Consider the following 19,721-nt stretch of genomic DNA (forward strand, 5'->3'; position numbering starts at 1 on the left):
AAGATCGACGTTATTCGTAGTAAAAATTCTGCAAGGTCTCAGACACGTCGCCGCACGAAGCGCAAACATTGACAAATCTTTCGGCGATTTTGGATCATGATTGCCGGTTCAAGTCGCCTCGTTGACCCAGTTCGCGAGAGTGACTGGAAAATTGGTCAACGAGCAATTCCTCGGGCCGAACAAACGAAATCCTTTGAATAAGATCGTGATGCAAGATCGCACCGAGCGATCGGCGCGCCGGCCGTTTAGAAAATTCGAGGGAACGCGTTTAGAGCTGCGAAACGACGTCGAAGAACGAGGAGAAACCGGGAACTGGTGGCCGACTCGGGGAAACCAGTGCCTGCATAAATTCGTTATGTTCCCCGGGGAAAATTGTATAATGCCCGCGTAACGATTTCCAAGGATATTAAGAGAGTACACAGAGACAAAGAGCCATTGTAGCGGGACTCGAGGTTCGAATCGGCCATTGTTCTCGTACTTGGGACGAAATTATTCGACCGATTCAGCGAAACGGGGCACACGCTACTTTTTTTCTGGCTTCGCTGACCAATCTTTGTAAACGAGGCGAATCTTCGTGCATTCGCGTGTTCGAGCTTTCGGACAGAAAAGTCAAAGTTTGCGTAATGTATTCGATTTTAGTTGCGTCGAATCTTTCGGGCATCGAACAAAATCTTTTACCCACACTTTGGTTCTATTAATTAAAGTTAATAATAAGAAATTAGATTGCGCGCTTCTCGGGCATTTTTCCCTCTAGGATAGTTTCTAAAATTTTGAATAAAAACGTAGCATGTTTCTTGACATAAGTCGCATACCAGAGAATTTGTTCACATCTTTCCGCCGAAGCAGAGAAAGAAAGCACAAATCAATGAACCCTGAATAGTCCGCCGTTAAACCCTGCACACTGTAGAAATTGCAAGAGCGGATCGTCCTATCAAAACCGAGTGAAAGTAACGCATCGCATCCCCGATCCCCGATGCGACTTGATGCAACGTTGCAACGCGTGTCTCATGCAATCCGCTGCGTCTCGTCCTTGGCGGCGGGCCAATTATTGCGGGAAAAAGAGGGCCAAAGGTGCTAGAAAACGAAACGTCTTCGTAATTAGAAAGTGGAACACCTGGCCTGTTCGCGTTACCATTGAATTTCTATTACGCAGACGCTCCGTTTCGGATTCTAAAAGCGTCTGCTCGCTTCCCTTTCCTCCGTAAATCAACTTCCCGAGCAACTTATTGCTCCGATCCCTTTCCATAACGTCTAAATTACAACTCGGCGTACGTTCACAGCATAACGGAGTCTTTCCAAACCAGAGTCGGCCGAAATTGCATTGTGTCGACGAACGAGAGACGTGGACCGAACGAATCAAATTTTATTGGACGCCATCGAATAAATGTCTAATCGAATAAGAATTTATCCGGATAACAGTTTAACAGAATTCTAAGAATTTATTCGAGTAATATCCCATTCGAATAAGAATTCATTCGAATAATATCTCAATCGAATAAGAATTCATTCGAATAAAAATTAATTCGAATAAGAATTCATTCAAATAAAAATTAATTCGAATAATATCTCATTCGAATAAAAATTAATTCAAACAATATCTCATTCGAATAAGAATTCATTCGGATAATACCTCATTCGAATAAGAATTCATTCAAATAAAAATTAATTCAAATAATATCTCATTCGAATAAGAATGCATTCGAATAGTATCTCATTCGAATAAAAATTAATTCGAATAATATCTCATTCGAATAAGAATTCACTCGAATAATATCTCATTCGAATAAAAGTTAATTTGAATGATATCTTATTCGAAGAATAATCGAATAAAATATTCGACCAAGAGGAATTCATTCGAGCAAATATACGTACAAATTAATCATCATCACAACCATTCGAATATTGGCCAACTGCAGTTCGAAATCCAACACGCAAGACAATCAAATCCGACAGAACACAGCGATCGCATCGGATTTATTGGCATTGCTCGACGAAGAATTCGATTGCCATTAAATCTGGGTCGTCGAGGAGTGTCTAAAAAAATTATAATTGCGTAAACTGTTTATCCTTTGCTGTTCCTCGTTCGTCCGTGTAATTTCCATCTGCGGCGAACAGAGCACCGTGTCAGATTCCATGGCACCTGAGTTACTAGATGTTTCATTTAAATTCGCTCGCCTATCAGAAGGTATTTCCGCCTATGGGACAGGCTAATTGGCAGATCAATCTCGTCCACTGGTGATTATCTCAGAGCCATTGCACCGGTCGCAGTTACGTCAACCGCGTGTGAAAGGGGTAAACCCGATACCGAGGATCGAGAGAGGGAAGGACACTTCCGATCGCACGTGTTGTCACGGTCTGCCGCTCCTCGGGAAAAGTACCATTTCTCCAGGAACCAGAACGAAAGAGTGACAGAGAGTGAGTGTGAGAGAGAGAACGAGAAAGAGACAGGAAGAAAGGAAAGAGAAATAGGAGAACGGTCCAGAGCTGAGAACACGGGACCATTCACCTGAGATTTTAGCCGATGACCTGGACACCGTCTACCTGTCCCTTCTATTTCGCTCAGCTCGCCGAAGGGCAGACATTCCGACGATTTTATTTAGATACAGTTCCCGACAACTGCTCATATTGCATTCATCGATTTCGCCACGATTACGTTATGCACACGAAGAAATAACGTCGTCGATTATAACGAATAACGACGGAAGAATTACGACGGAAATGTACGAAGCGAAAATCGAACGTTCCCTTCGCCGTGGCAACGATTCGAGGCGCTAACGCGAAGGAGAAAACGTGGAAAACAATCCGACACCCAATCGGGGGACCCCTCAGTGACGCAACCGCGTGATTTACGGACCGCGGAGGATCTCCGTTACCGTTTCCCGATCAGCTAGAAACAAAAGTATGATAGAACGCCGATTCCGTCGGCCTTCCGGCTATATGAGTAATCGGGAGCGGCGCGCTAAGCAAGCACGATTTATGCGAGCCGATGAATCGTTCACGCACCAAACAAACTCATTCCGCTTCCCACGAACGGCGCGGGCGCGGAATCGATCGCGCAAATATTTCCGCTCGATCGTCGAGTCGTTCGAGTGTAAAACTATCCGAGAAAACCACCGCCGCCGACGCCGACGCCCGTTCTTTTGATCCTCCGCGGCCTGTTATCGTTTAATTTCTCTTTTAGAACGCGACGTTTTGTCCCGCTGCTCGAACGCGTTCCAACGAAAGAATCGACGGAAAAAAAGAACGTCGCGCGAGAAGCACGTCCGGCGCGGAATTTGTCGCGCAAGAACGGCTCGAGCCGCGGGAAACGGAGACACTTCGCGTGTTCTTCACGCACCAGATCCCTCGAAATCGGTCGGAAATGATCGCGGATTTCGCGTCGGTCGTTGTACCACACCTGGCCGGGCACCTTTAATCATATGCAACGCCGTGGGGCGTTCCCGCATCGAGCGTTTTTTCGCGCGATTGTTGCGGCGTTATTCCGTAATTGACGACAGCGCGCGAACGGTGAGACGCGGAAAAAAAGGCGCCGCTCGACGAACATTCTTCCCGAACAATTCTGGAAAAATGGCTCGCCGCCTGTGTTCGCGTGATATGCTAAAATACGCGAAAATCGACGTTGTTTATGATCGTTATTAGTGACTCAATACCGGGCCTTTCACTTCATGCTGTAATTTTATTTAATTACGGCGCGAGGAAGTGCACGCTACGAGGAGTCCTTTGCAGAATAATTTCAATAATTATTTTTGGGAAGACTGCGCGTTTCGCGACGGGTTAATGTATTTATACAAAACGAAGATGGAGATCCTAGATTGTCATGTGCGAAATTCAAGATTCTGCATCGAAAGGTTAGATGCACCGAATGCATTCGATGGACTGCACTTTATCGAATTCTTTGATCATGAAATCGAATCCTTTGCATTATGAAATATAATAATATATAATATATAATATCTTTTTATACATATTTTGATAAACCATATCTATTTTATTATAGAAATTATTATATCTATTTTTTTAAATATTTTTATAAATAATAATAATATCTTTTATAAATATATAAAATATAATATATAATATCTATCCTCGCCACTAAAAAAACTCACATCTAACTTAAATTCAACTTTCATTAATTTATCGCTTAATTTGGTCAGAGATAAGTAGCAATTGGCTTCGAATTTTTTTTCAGCCACTGAAACATTTCTTTAAGTTCAGATAATATGACAAATATTTTATTTCTATTTCGTTAGAAGCAAATTTGATTTTTGTGAGTCAAAGGTCACTTGGGAAAGATATCATTGGGAAAGTTTCATTTTACAGTGTTGTCTACAGTGTGATTAAATGTATATTCGCAATTTATAATCATTAAGATTTCATTAAATAACAATAACAATTATGTGTAGTTAGACATCTAGCCTTCAGAGAAAGATTCAAATAATTCTTCATTCGTTCCTGTTTCATAAATTTGTTAATTACACGAGATACGCGAATGAAACGTTGCGTTATTATCTGAAAGAATTTCTTTCCTCGTTTTATAAATATGCTAATTACACGAGATACAGGAATAAAACGTTGCATTGCTATCCGGAATGATCCATTCGCCAAAAATTCTTGAATAACTGCCAAAAAAAGGAATCGAATAAATTATCGAACAGCTACTGCGATACTGTCATACGTCGACATAATTCTCAGAATTCATAAAATTCATAGAATTCACAGATATCCTATTAGAAAGTGAAGCATATCGATGTCCGCTAGAGCCGGCGCAGAATCGGCGCAGGAAAAGTGGTTAACGCGCTGACGGTGGCTCTCTAATAAATTCAATCTATTCATTCCAAATTGCCACGCCGGCTGCTGTGGTACACCGACATTGCAAAACACGCGTTAATACGGTTTTGCATAACCAGTCCTCGCCATCCCGGCGATCGTTGATCCGAGGCAGGACGAATCTCGGAAAATATCACGACGCGATGATGCCTGGCCGTTCCCGTTTTCTCGCCTAACTCGAGCACTGACCATTAATATCCGCGTGATCGCGCGTTTCGCAACACGCTAATCAAATCGTATGACCAGCGGTCCTTGCTGTTTTCCTGAATAATCGCACAAAAACACCGCGGAAGAAACGAGATCGTTTGCAGCATCGTTGCACAATAATTTTATTGAATCTTTCGCTACGGGATTAATATTATTATTGTTATCGTTATTCGAGTTTGAAAATTTGTAATTATTATTGGTCTTAAAACTTGCAATTATTGTTAGTTTTAGAACTTATAGATTTATATTAATCTGATGGTAAAACTGATGGTATAGAATGTGATGCATAAATAAGGAGTTCTATTTTTCTATTGTTTCTTTAGCTTTCAACAAGGATGATATTTTCAGCAAAATTAATTTTTTGTATGCATTCAAAAATGTGACAAAATATTATATATCAACTCAGGGGAACAAATAAGAAGAATAAAAATAGAAAGAAATGAAAGAAAAGAAAAGAAAACAAAAATAAAAATAAAGTGAAATGAAAAAAGATAAAGTAAGATGCAAATGAAAAATTAAGTTGTCTTACATTAAGAGAAGGCTTAGGTTATTTTAAAATAACTTTAACTTTTGTCAGCAAGTATATGTCTAGCTTGCAAAAAAGATTCGTTTGGAGGATCCAGAAGGATCCATTAACAAATTTATAAAACGAAAAGAAATGGTTGAATCTCTCTCTCTCTCTCTCTCTCTCTCTCTCTCTCTCTCTCTCTGAAGCCTAGAAGCCTATCTACACAGAATTGTCACTGTTATTCAATGAAATCTTAATGTTTATAAATTGCGAATACACATTTCGCCAGACTATAAACAACACTGCAAAGCGAACACCTTTCTCAAGCGACCTTCGAAACACAAAAGTCAAAGATTAACTTCTAACGAACTGGAAACAAAATATTAATCCATATTATCTGAACATCAAGGAAAGTTTCAGTGACTGCAAAAAAATTCGAAGAGTAACGCGAGTGATTCACGGGTAAATTTTCACCGGCTGAAACGGTCCGACTATCAGCCGCGCGTATCGTCTTCCTGACAGACGGTTTGCCACTCTCGTTATTTATTACGCAACAGAGAACATTGCGACAGCCTGGGGCAAGGCCGTGGACCAGTCTCGCCTCTGGCTACGATCCCGTGAATGAACCGGACGAGTTTGCGGATTTCCTCGCTCCCGTCCGTTCAACTTCTTCCTATCATCCCCCTCCTTCGGACAGCCTCCTCGTTAAACCGCTTCATCGTCGCGAATTGAATAACCGCTAATTGATTCGTCGCCGCGAACGATCGGTAATCGTTTCATCCCGTGGAGAATCGGGGAAAGTGGAAGGAAGCATTCGAAGCAAGACCTTGGAAGAGTCGATGATTTTATGACTGGGGGCATAACGAGCGCTCTATTGGGATTATTTATACAGGGTGTCCCAAAAATGTCTCGCAATCCGAAAGTGGCGGGTTCCTCAGGTCATTTGAAGCAACTTTTTCCTGTACAAAAATTTTCTCCGAGGCACCGTTAACGAGTTATCAACGAAAAACAGTGACCAATGAGAGGCGAGCTCAGCTGACGCGAGGCGATCGAGCCAATGAGCGGAATTGGGCTTCGTGCACTGGTTCTTATTGGTCACTGTTTTTCGTTAATAACTCGTTAACGGTGCCTCGGAGAACATTTTTGTAAAGGAAGAAGTTGCTTCAAATGATCCGAGGAACCCGTCATTTCCGGATTGCGAGACATTTTTGGGACACCCTGTATATCGCATCGCTGATCCGACGATTACGGCGTTAATGAAGACATCTTCGGCGGGGAGGAACATCTTCGTGACCCACATAGTTGGATACGCGTTCTCTAGCCGTGCTGATGGCCCGCTTTATTTTAATTTCAAATTACGTCATGCGTTTTTACAACGGGACACCTGTTCTGCTCTCAGGAAATCGCTGGAGGCTGAAGAGATCACCGGCTGCAGTGATTATCGTGCAAACGGAACGATAGGCAAACAAACATCGTGGACAGATATAGTAATGAATTATAATTATAAATTATAAGTTACGTTATTCTGTTCAGAAACGATTGAAGTCAAGAATGTTCTGATTATTGTGACCGTGAAGATACTTGTGCGCAAAGGATTAACGACACCCTCCGCAACGATCGAAAATCGCCGCGATTTCTTCTGGACTATTAATCACGGTGTTGCATACAGATGAGCAAGCAGATGTGGAGCAAAGTTAATCGCGCGGTCGTCGTTTTCGCGAACCGAGACGAGGCTCCAGAAACGAGAATGTGTGTAGAAAGTGGCGTTTGGACTGCGCACAGATTCTGCTGTTTTGCACGCTTTTGCGTGTTCGCAGGGAAGACCGAGTGCGATACTGCTCTCGATTTTCTAACGAGCGATTCTATCTGCCCAGAATCACCTCACTCTCCTCGGATTAAAGGTGATGTTCTTCTCAAACTCGGGCAGCAATTTATCTGCTGATAATTTAGGGTCAGCTGACATTCGAGAAAGTTTCGGTGCGAAAGGTACCTGCATTTTCACCGTTCGACAAATTCTAGCTAGTTTGTAAGCTGTTCTGCTTGCTGCTACAAAATACTACCTAAGTTCACGTGCACACGGAATTCTAACGAAATTGTCCTAATTAGCTGATCATCGAAAAAATGAAGCTTTAAATTAATAAAATTTGCTTGCTAGATAAAAGGGACGTGATGTTCGAAATATTTGAAAATTAAAACTGGAAACTGAAAGCTTGCTCGAAACAGCGAACAGCAAGGAGTATGACACTCACTCTTACCAAAGTATCAATTATACATTTATTTTTTATTAATATACCGCTCAAAAAAATTATAGCAGACATAAATTTTGGATAAAAATTGGTCAACTTTGATCGACGATAACTCCGCCAGAAATCATCGTAGAACGATGACATTCATCTTAAATTAAAGCTCGAAATCTCTACTTTAAGACAGTATTACTTGATTTTAAATCGGATTCACCCTCGCTACTATAACCCTTTAAACGTATGGTCATGTTTGTCACATTAAAAATGACCAAGTTCAACGAAATGCATAAAATTTCATGTCACAAAATTTGTTCGCAGATGCCATTTATAGCGGAACGAAGTTTGATCCTTTCCCTTTAATTTCAAACCAAAAGAAACGCGGCTGCGACTTTTTTCGCAAAGTTACAGCATTCGAAGTAATCCTTGCATCACAGCGGCAAGAGCGAATCGAACTAAAACTTTGTACGGCATAGTCTCACAATTTAAAGAGTTACAGTGGCGAGGGTGCATCAAACTCGAAATCCAGAAACATTATCTGAAAGTAGATGTTCCAAGCTTTAATCTAAAAAAGACGTCATCCTGCTACGATAATTTTACACGGAGTTATCGTCAGTCAAATCTGGCCAATCTTTAAGCAAAATTTCAGCAAGCTGCCATTTTTCGAGCAGCGAATAATTCGAAAAGAAAATGTTGACCGCGGAGCTGTCAATTGGAGCGTATCGTTTTTACTCGTAACAACAGGATTATTTCGCTCATCAGGATTAACAAGGAAAACTTGCTGAAGCTTGCCGGAGGAGCAGGCACTTTCGGCGAACAATGTATCACGGTCTACGTGAATTCCCGAAGAACTGAGAACCGTTCATACAATACTTGAATCGAGTATCCTCACTTGTAACAGTCCCATCCTGTCCGGTCCGTTTGAGGTGGTTCGGTGGCAGCCTCTTCAGGTGTGCCCGCGGGGACACCGCATTTCCCGGTGAGAATAGGCTCTCGACGGAGGATCACCGATCGTCGCGTGCACCCGATCGACAAATCATATGCGTCGCGGAAACCAGTTAGGCGCTCGGAGCGATCGAAGAGAACCGCGAGCCAGCCGGTGCTCGGCTGTCAGCTATCTAGTCCCGCGAAAGTCTCCCCACCGATTTCTCGGCTCCGACCGCCCCCTCCAATTAAATCGCGCGGTCGGGGGACCGAGGAGAACCGTTTCCCATCCGTCGGGGCGCCTCTTTTCCGCCACCCGGCTCGATTTCTTTCCACTTTACTTACGATCCTCATGATGCTCTAATCCGTTCCAAGAGAGGTCCGGGCACTGCTCGATCACCGATCGCCGATTTTCCACTTGGGTCCCGACGAAGCCGTTCGGCGAATCCGCTCGACGAAGCTCGGGGGTTGAAACTTTCGGATGGAAGAGCCGCGGATTAGAAGCTCCTCGGACGAGAGCAGAAACGCTAACGATGCCGATAAAGGTGGGTCGTAGGTGTATCAGCCACGGTTGCCGTACAGGGGCCGTTTGACGATGGGTGGGGGCTGTTCCTGGGACTTATATGTCGCCGCTGGAGGCCACGCGACGCGGCTCTTTTTTCTCCAGCCCCCTCCCAGCAGCTCGTGGATCCTGCGGTGCGCCTCTAGCCGGGCCCTTGACGATGGTCAAGGTGAGACCCAGTACCACCTGCCCCGAGGGGACACCACGCGACCGATCGCCGGCCATTAAGAATCGCTTCGGGGAAATACACGCGGCGGGGCACGCCGCGCGCGCCGCCTGCCTTCTCCGCGCAAGGCTGCTTTCTTGGATCCTATGGCCACCCGTATCCTTGCTGGCGGTCATCATTATGATTAATCAAGGTGTGACAATTTGCGCCGGGCTTGCGCTGCACGCGATTGAGCAATCGTATGTGGGACGTCGTGGTCAATCTTTCAATTCAACGATGTCCGATGTAATAGTTTCGTCCAGCCGTGCGCGATACGTGCGGCCAGGGTGCGGCGACTGGAAATTCTTTGGACACTTTTTGGAGTTCGTTAGCCCTCACGTGCTACGTTTGTTATTAATAGATTGCCGATTTTTATGTATTCATGACGCACCGAAGTTTTTAGAATGCAAAACTATTTGCTGATTTGAAAACTGATTCTGCGCTCGTCGTAAGGAATTTTCTAGTTGACGTAAGAAATCCTTTCATTCTTCAGATTTTTATAATAGAACTCATGAAAATGAGAGTTTGTACGTGATGCTGAAGGTTCAATTTAAAGATTAATATCAATATTACTTTATTTTATTACACTGTCCCATTTGATGCAACCAAATCTGGAACAGGACAAAATGCACACTTTAAAAGAATTAAAAATAAAAAGGCAAGAAATCGTAGGAAAAAGGGATAACACCAAGCATTCTTATAGCGAATGAACTGATCTTTCGTGTGTTTCCAATTAGAATTCGATAGGTCGTTTAGTTTTTTTAATATCTTCTCCCAAAGACTCTAGACGTTCGCAATTATTAATGTGAAATATGGTCAAGGAACGGCATTACGGGTTATTCCCGAACTCCGAGTAGCGTAGTCATCTAAATATTCATGCGACTGCGCTAATAAACCCGGAACAACCTTTGCGCATGACAGCGCCAGTCCCGGAGACAATAAACTGCCGAGCCTCGCATAAGGAAAAACGTTGTAACGTTTAATAATAATAAACAGATACAGTCTATGTCCCGTGAGTCAACGGTAAACACGTATTTGCCTAATAGATGCCACGCGTGCGTCTCTAACGCGAGCAGCAAAAAACCGATGAAGCATCTCCTGTCGCCGAGGAACGCGAATTCCTGAACGATTGTCGTTGCAAAATCAAATTAACGCGGATTACCCACGCGATCCCTATTATAAAGATCGTTCTACGTAAGCGACCCGACGCTTCGGAATGATTATAGCCGGCGTGATCTCGATCGGAATCCGGATCTCCTCGAGCAGTGATGTCATTCGACTCGGTAAGGACTCTGTGTCCATTTATAATATTTTTATTTATTTAATGCGTCGCGAGCGCGAACATACAGAAGTAGATGCGAACAGGAAACGAAAAAGATCGTTAGCGAAGACGATGCTGAAAGAACTAGTGTAAGGGCAAAAAGGGAAACGAAATGAAGAATACGTGCAGCAACGGAAGCTATCCTAGGTAGACATTAACAATTTATTTAAGCCTTAACCGGTGAAATTTTGCGAATTAAATTTTTCCGATTACGCACATACTTCCAAATTCGTTTAATTATTTCCAAATTAGTAAGTAAATACCTGCAAGTAAATTTACATTCGATCATTGCAAAATTTATGAGTTGATAGAATAATTTGTTCGGAATAACGAGTAATTGCTATTTGAATAAAATCGTCGACTAAAAAGAATTCATTGGAGTAATTATTTTAGATAAATATTTATAATACGTTCTTTGTAAGTTGAAAATGAAATGATAGCGGAAAGAACGTTGATTAGAATGTAGTATCGCTGCTATTGCGTTTATAGTATTTCTGTTTCGACGCCATATTGTCGGGCCCGACTCTGCCAGGACGCCATGTTGTCGGGCCGACGCTTACTGTCACGCGCCATCTCGTCGGCCCAAGCGTTGGTGACGCTATTTTAGCACAAATAATTACATTGCCGCAGTAAAATCGCGCTTCCCTTAACAGAAATAATTTCTAAAATATTTTCAGGGTCGGAGGAAACGTTGAGCTTAATGAATTTCCGGTTTTATCGCGGCATCTCTGTCGCAGAAGTTTCCAAATCGCGTTAGAGAGATCCCAGCGTCGCAGCAATCGTATTTCGTGCCGATTCGTCATAAAGCCGAGTTCTAGGATCGTTAATGCCTTCAAGGCGATCACTAATTGTCGATCCAGACTTGTCGCGACGATCTCTAAGCGGTTTCCGCCGACGCAGATTGTTCGCGTCCGTCTGTGGGATCTGCGAATCGGTGTCATCCGACGGCGGTTATCGCGAGACAGTCAGCTGACGATCTCGTCGGACGGAAATCAACAGAAAAAACCATCGAACAACGTTTGCCACGGGACAACGTTTCACAGCGACACGGGATCGGCAAGGACGCGCTGCATCTGCATGCCGCGATTCGAGTCGGAAACGCGATCGGGTAGTCAAGGGAACGCGATTTTGGTTGCGGCGAGGACGCTTGTTACTCGCGGCGCTTGTTTTTGCGGCCTCTGTCCCTTCGTGGGCCTTGGAGAGATCCCAGGGATCGAGCCTCGATCGCCTAGGCCCGAAGGTTGATGGAAGAAAGGGAAACGAAACATAGACGAACGATAATAATTGAGACGTTTCATAGAAGAATCTCGTTCATGTGCCCTAAGTGCTTGGAGTAGAATATTAGTCAAGATACAGAAAAATTATTTAAAAAGAGTCGCATTTTTTCTTCATTCTTCCACGTACTTCGTTTTATTTTCAAACTAATATGTAATAAATTGACAAACAAATTAGGGATACGACTTTTTTATGATGTCATCTCGGTTCTGGAAAAAGGGCACGTAAACGAATTACTTAAACGTTATACAACAAACACGTATCAACATCAAATCGTAACACCCATTTCCAGAACATTCGAGAGTGTATTACTGTATCTTAGAAAAATTGAATCTTTATTATTGTATCACTTTTCATTAAGAAAACTTTGCGATTGCTTTTCTCGAAATGGCATTTCGACGTGTATGCACTTCTTCCACCCATTGCCTCGATTTCTGCTTACAGCAATAAAACGGGACGATAACGACTATTGTCCTGCCAGCTTCCGCGGATTCTTGAAGTTCCTAAATGCATAACGATCGCCGATCGACGCTGTCGAAGAAAGGGCTGCAAAGCGGGCGACGCGCGTCTGGTCGCGTCGCACTCTCAGCCTTCGTCGGAAATGGAATCGTCGGCCTTAACCCGATAATTAGCCGGCTTTCAGCCGCGACACGGTGCAAGGATACCACCGGTGCTTTCCAATACCATGGGCAAACCGAGGAAGGTTAGTCCTTGAACGATCGGTCAGCCTGGATCTCCTAAATTCGATTGATCTCGCGAGGCCGATGGATCCCTGATCACCGACCGTGTCGCTGCTTGTGGTTTCTCGGGCCTCAAATTTTTGCCAACCTGCACGAATCGACCCGTGATTCGCTATATCTGTCTTTTTACAATAAAAATGTACCTCGGTTCAGTGTTCGATGCAACAATTAGGGAGATCCGACTATCATCCTCCGATCATGTCTTGTTTTAAAATAGCACGGTGTCTAATGGAAGTCAATGGATGCATATAATATTTATGATTTACTTGAACTGCAAAAACCATAATTTTTCTCTGAATTAAATTGAATTAAGTCATATTGAATTAAATTAAATTGAGCCAAACCAAATCAAATTGAATTGAGTTGAATTAAAAATGAAAACGGTTTTGAACGGATTCGAAAAATTCGGAGTCGGGGATGCGTGGAAAATGCGAAGCACGCATCTCGCAGAATGTGGAGTAGAGGCCCGTAGAAGCTGTGTTACACTAGGCCAGGAATCTAGATCAATCGGCGAATCACGTGAGCAATTATCTCTGAAACCAGTTCTCTAGGATCATTTGCATGCCGTTTTCGCTTTTCGATCGGTCGCGACGCGGCGCGATTACTTTCGGCAATCTGTCGTACGGCCCGCGAACGATTAAATCGAGACTGCCGAATCTCCATTTCGGTACACCCGATTACTTACAAACCGGTCGGGCAATCCGGCATCGACATAAATCAAACGGTTTACGAGCGTCCGGTCATTACCGACGCACGCTACTACCGCTCGCGGACACCGTTCGCGTAAGATTGGTAACGCGTTACTAACATAATCGCGCGCGTATTATGCAAACGACGCGAAATCGTATGCCAGGAATGTCGTAGAAACATCAACGCGCCTGTCGAATTTATCTTGACCTTTTCATCTCCGGGGGTAGCCCAGTTTCACCGCAAAATTCTACGACGAAATCGAAACGGCCGCGAGCTAGTTTAAAATTGCGCGATCTTTATTCGTTCAGTTCGTTGACAATTATATTTATAGGGACGATCCTTTGTAACACAGGCTAAAGTAATCGCACGAATATAATTATTAGACTATGGATTGCATGCATTTATGGCAGAAACGAATGGGCGAAATATAAAATTGCGAAGATTTTCGGAGGATTTAATGATTTTTTATCGCGCTACCTTGAACATCTTAATTATCAAAAGAAACGATTTAATTTCGATGAATTCCTGTTCAATCGACTTGATCGAAATCGACTAAAAGCAGCGGTTTCTAACGTGAGCTCAAAATTTCCAGAACGCGAGCGCGTTTACTCGTCCGAGGAACACGCGAGCGAGTGCGCGTAACAGATTTTTCAGAAAATTGCGAACGCCTCGCGGCCAAGAGAAGCCGCTCCGCGCAACAAGAACAGCTTAACGATGAAAACGAGGTGGGAGCCGCGGTCGTCCGATCGATCGGGTAATTTCAATTACGTTTTATCGCGCTTAATAAGCCGCGAAATTGAAAGTCGAACGCGCGCGAAACCGTTCCGTGGGACCCGACGGTGAAACAACGACCGGTCAGACGCTTATCTGCTCGCGAGACCGGCGCCATTGTCCGGCGATTTTTCCTAAAGGAAACACTTTTAACGAACACGATTATCCTCGAAACTTCGAGCCGCAAGAAATATCGAAAGTCCTCGCGGCACGGGCCCGGTTCGGCCTCGAACGGCCTCGATCGTCCTCAGGAGGCGACGTCCTTCGTTGCATTTTCGATGCTCGCTTCGTTTCACCCGAGCTTATTAAATTGGCGTACGCTCGATCGAGCGGAAGGTGAAAAGAGAGGCGAGGAGAGACTCGGCGGAAAAAATGACGAAGGTCGACGACGGTGTACCGTGCAATTACCGGGGGACGTATTGTAAAATTCTGCGGCTAATTGCGCGGATGATCGGTAAGGATCCTTATGAAAGTCTAACGACGATCGAAGGAGACGTCACCGCGCGGCGATCCCGTGGCCTCGAGGCTCGCGCAAAAATCATTGGAATTATGAAAACTCGTCGTGCACGAGTTCAGAAGAGCGAGAGACGATCGGCGGATTATATCCAACGGTGTTATTCCGCGACGACGCGACGATCCATGAAGCGGCCGGGTGAACGGGGCAGCGATTAAATAACGATCGGCTATTTAAACACCGTGAACTCTTTTTACGCAGTCGATCACTATTTATACTGGATCTTGCGCAATTTCTTCTCGCCTATACCGACACCAGGCACTCTCGGCGTCCGACGAAAGCGTCCTCCGTTCCGCGGGACACCGCAAAGAAAATCATTTTCATAGCGGGTTTCCCGCTTTTTTACGACGGTGTCGTCCTCGCCGCGACGTCGCCGACATTCTGATGCACTTTTTCAGATATCATTGAACAGGCTGCGAGGTTTTCTGATCCATCGACACTCTAACCGTCGGCCAGTTTTGGATTTTTCGCGATACGAAGACGCGGGCTGGTTCTATTTATTGAAATTAGACTGCGGATCTTTTAGGCAAAACAAACGTTTTCTGATGTATAATTGTACGAAACGAAAATTAGATGAAAATGTTAAATTCTTCTTAATCGTTTCAATACGTTCAAGAGAAGATCGTTTCGATCGGAAGATCGGTTTGGCTATTAACGTAATTGTACGAAACGAAAATTAGATAAAAATGTTAAATTCTTCTTAATCGTTTCAATACGATTCGATCGGAAGATCGGTTCGGCTATTAAACAATAAAGGCTATAAAGAAGAATCCATAATTCGTTCTGTGCGATTCTGATAAAAAAGTAGAAAATGTTATTAGATTAAAGAGGACATAAAAAGAGAAAAAAGAACAGATTTTAATCAGAAAATTCTGCGAATTTAATGTTCGTTTCGCTAAATGTTACCAAATATTTCGAACGCGAACTCGTCGGAGAATCGAAGAGACGACGCCATCGTCGCCGAAATCCATGTGAGCGGTCATCGATTATCGATTATCGATTAGGCGAGACCTCCAGAAGTCGTTCGCATTCACGCGCGGAAGAATTCCGCGATCGACCGAGTTTTGCCGCAAACGGCGACCAGGAAGCCGTCCTGATTTCGTATGTACGCGTTCCAGTTGTCGTTCTAATTGCATCTTCGGACTGCAAACGATCCAATTAGCCGTCAATTCGAAGACCTCCGTCTCGCAGTCGCGCTCCATTAACCGGCTGCGACGACAACGTCCACGGTCATTGCGATCACTCGACTGTGGATCTCCATGCAAATCTGCGGTTTTCGAGCGCCCCGCTCAATGACGGCCGCCGATTCGACACTGACAAGTCTCATTGAGAGCTTTACTCAATCAGCGACACGCTGGCGATTTGCTTGGACCTTCCTGAACGCTGCTTTTATAGTTAAACGGCCTTCACACTATAACGACTGGTTTCATATTTTTTCGTTCTGAAATTCTTGAAATTATGAAGAGTCTTCCGTGAGAAACGATCGAATAAATCATGTACTTAGAACGTTAAGACGAAATATGATAAAAAGATATATAGTAAGATATATAAGATATATAATAAGATATAATAAGATATATCAGATATAATAACATACACATAATAAGGTATATAGTAAGATATAATATGATATATAATACGATATACAAGGTGTCCCAAAAATGCCTCGCAATCCGGAAATGGCGGGTTCCTCAGATCATTTGAAACAACTTCTTCGTTTACAAAAATGTTCTCCGAGGCACCGTTAACGAGTTATTAACGAAAAAGAGTGACCAATAAGAATCGAGTACGGCTGACGCGAGGCGGCCCAGTCAACCAGCGCACGAAGCCCAGTTCTGCTCATTGGCTCGGTCGCCTTGCACCAGCTGAGCTCGCCTCTCATTGGTCACTGTTTTTCGTCAATAACTCGTTAATGGTGCCTCGGAGAAAATTTTTGTAAAGGAAAAAGTTGCTTCAAATGACCTAAGGAACCCGCCACTTTCGGATTGCGAGGCATTTTTGGGACACCCTGTATAATAAGATATAATAAGATACGTAATAAGATATAATGAGAAATTTAATCAGATGTAATAAGATATATAATAAGATATATAATAATATATAATAAGATATATAATAATACATAATAAGATATATAATAAGAGAGATATAATAATACAAAGCAAGAAGAGACGTCTAAATGAAATCAATCCTGTAACTCTTATAAATATACCGCGAATTTTATGCATTTATGGCAAGAATGAATGGCTGAAACATGAAGTAATGAAAAGATCGAAAGGAACTGAGAACGTTGGCGTACCAACTTAGCGTTATTAAAATCATCTGAGAAAGAAAAAATATTGCAATCGACCGCTGCGTCTTGTGATCTATACGGGCATTGATAAAGTTCACTGCGAACGCCGAAGACAATCGAACCGCGCCCGGCCTTGAACCACACCACAATCGCGTGATCCTTGACTAGTCGGAACGATCTCGATACGATTTATTGGAACGTTCACCCGCGTCCGGGAATTGTGGCGGGCCGGTCTTTCCGCAGCGGGTAGCCGAATCGCTCGGCAAGGCTTCTGTTCCGGTTGCGAATCCTAGAATGAGTCACTCGGCCTAACAACTTTCTATCCAGGCCAATCAAATTTCAAGGAACATGTCGTCATCGATAGCCCGTCGAACCGACAGCTCTATAATTTGCTGACTACAGAGTTGTCACGCGAATCGAAGGGTTAATTGGCAAATTTGAAGATTCGCTTGGAGATAAGGTTATTGTAAATGACAATATTGTAGGGTTCGTTCTGAAGAGAACATTGATTTATAAAGAAATTCAAATAAATCATAAAGAAATTAAATTAAATTATAAATATTAATATTAAATGTTATGATAATATAATAATATTAATATACAATATTAAATATTATAATATAATAATATTAATATTCAATATTAAATATTATAATAATATCAAAATATTAATATTCAATACTAAATATTATAATATAATAATATTAATATTCAATATTGAATATTATAATAATATAATAATATTAATATTCAATATTAAATATTATAATAATATAATAATATTAATATTCAATACTAAATATTATAATAATATAATAATATTAATATTCAATACTAAATATTATAATAATATAATAATATTAATATTCAATATTAAATATTAATTTATAAATAAATTCAAATACATCATGAAGACATTAAATTGAATTAAATTAAATTACATTAAATTGAATTAAATTAAATTACATTAAATTGAAGTAAGTTAAATATTGGCTGTCGACCCCGTGAAGGTTGACTGCGTTTCCGTACCGAATGCTCGAGACCGGCTTTCAGCCGGCAGATTTCCGAGAAGCAAAGTGGTTCGATCGTGAAAATTCGCGATCCGGTCTCGCGTCACCGCCGGAAGTGGACGTCTCTGGCTTCCGTTGCAGACGAATTCAGCTCATGGACGCTCGATGCGCGTGACGCAGCGAGTAAATTGCCAGTTTGTTACTCGGAAGGCGGTGCAGCCCACCGAAGACGCAATTAGCAATACGAATGCACCTTTTATGAGGTCGCGGCGTCACCTTCGTCGCGCCGGGCTCGTTAGCCGTGGTTTCCGTGTCATTCTACCGCCCTCGATCTTCCACGAAAGCTTTCGATCTTCGTCGTCCTTGGAAACGAACTCGTCGCGCGATTTCGTCTCCGCCGTCCACGCGGACGAAAACCACCGTTAGAGCAACCGAAAACATTTTCGAATGCAGCTGCAGGTTCGATGGTGGGCGACGACCGATATCAGATTTCGAAGCTGTTCTTTGGTCATCCTCGAGGGTTCGACGCGCGTCACACCTGATGGGATTTTATTGCTAGCAAGGACGTCGTTCCGCTGTAACAACCTAATTTCCTATTCGTTAGTCGAACGGAACGACGCGACGCCGCGAAAACGATGGCGAAGGACCTACCTCGGCAGTCGATTATTATTATCTTGTTGGCAACCCTTAACATTTACATTCGGAAACGCGGCATAAAAAGCTATTAAACACAGCCATTAAGTTAATTTTAATCTTTTTTATAATTTAGCTTTTATATTTAATAATATAATAATAATATAATATAACAATATAAATATAATAATAATAATATATAATATTATATATAATATTATATAAATATAATAATAATAAAATATAATATAATAAATAAATATAATAATAATTTATATTTAGCTTTAATATTATTGACGAACAACAGTATTATTCTTTAATTTACGTTCCTTTTTGGATTTTTTAATTATCAGGTCTTACAGCATTTTTATCATTTCTTTGTTTTATCGTCGGCACTAAAAGGGTTAACGCTTTAATCATTGCGCGACATTCGGACATGCCGAGTCTTTCTATGGATAAATAATTCCTATCTAACGATAAATCGTACGAAACGAAGTTGCATCGTGGAAATGACAGCAATTAGGACACGTCGTGATCGTGAAAGATGATCGTTTGAAGCGAAGCTGAAGGATCGACGCCGCTCCATGACGGATTAATCGAGTGTTTTCGAACGGCGCGCGGAGCGCTCGCGAGCCTGACGTAACCACGCAATCTCGGGCCCACGGGTAGGCCGAGCAGCATGCAAGCGAATTAACCTGATTCCCGCGTGTTATGCGACCGTGTTTTCAGGCCGAGCGCGAACCACGTGCCTCCGCGGAAACCACTTTCCATCAAGCCAGCCGCGACGAGAATCTCATTAATTTCCGCGGTCCTCGTCGAATCCGTTGGACCTCCAAAGCGACGTCCTTCGACCTTACAACCCCCGAGTTTCGTAAAAAAATACGAAAATTTCTTATTCAAGGACTTGCGACCGCGATTTGCCGATCGGGAACACGAAAATCAATTCTATAAATTAAATAAGCTGCTGAAAAAGATTACAGCAGAGACAAATTTTGGATAAA

General features: G+C 42.7%; 1 protein-coding gene across 3 annotated transcripts in view; it reads right to left on the reverse strand.

The window, feature by feature from the left end:
• Nucleotides 1–9,452, reverse strand: part of Wat (worker-enriched antennal transcript) — a 34,287-nt gene extending 24,835 nt beyond the window's left edge. The window contains exon 1 of one of the 3 annotated variants that reach the window (XM_033484564.2): nucleotides 9,052–9,452. In XM_033484564.2, the coding sequence (XP_033340455.1) occupies nucleotides 9,052–9,060 (9 nt within the window). In that variant the 5' untranslated portion in view covers nucleotides 9,061–9,452. Of the gene's footprint in view, nucleotides 1–8,674; nucleotides 8,901–9,051 lie in introns of those variants that run through there. The other 2 variants (XM_033484555.2, XM_033484582.2) reach the window with 2 other exon arrangements.
• Between the last annotated feature and the right edge of the window lie 10,269 nt (nucleotides 9,453–19,721).

This window comes from Megalopta genalis, chromosome 15, assembly GCF_051020955.1.
Source record: "Megalopta genalis isolate 19385.01 chromosome 15, iyMegGena1_principal, whole genome shotgun sequence".
NCBI lineage: Eukaryota > Metazoa > Arthropoda > Insecta > Hymenoptera > Halictidae > Megalopta > Megalopta genalis.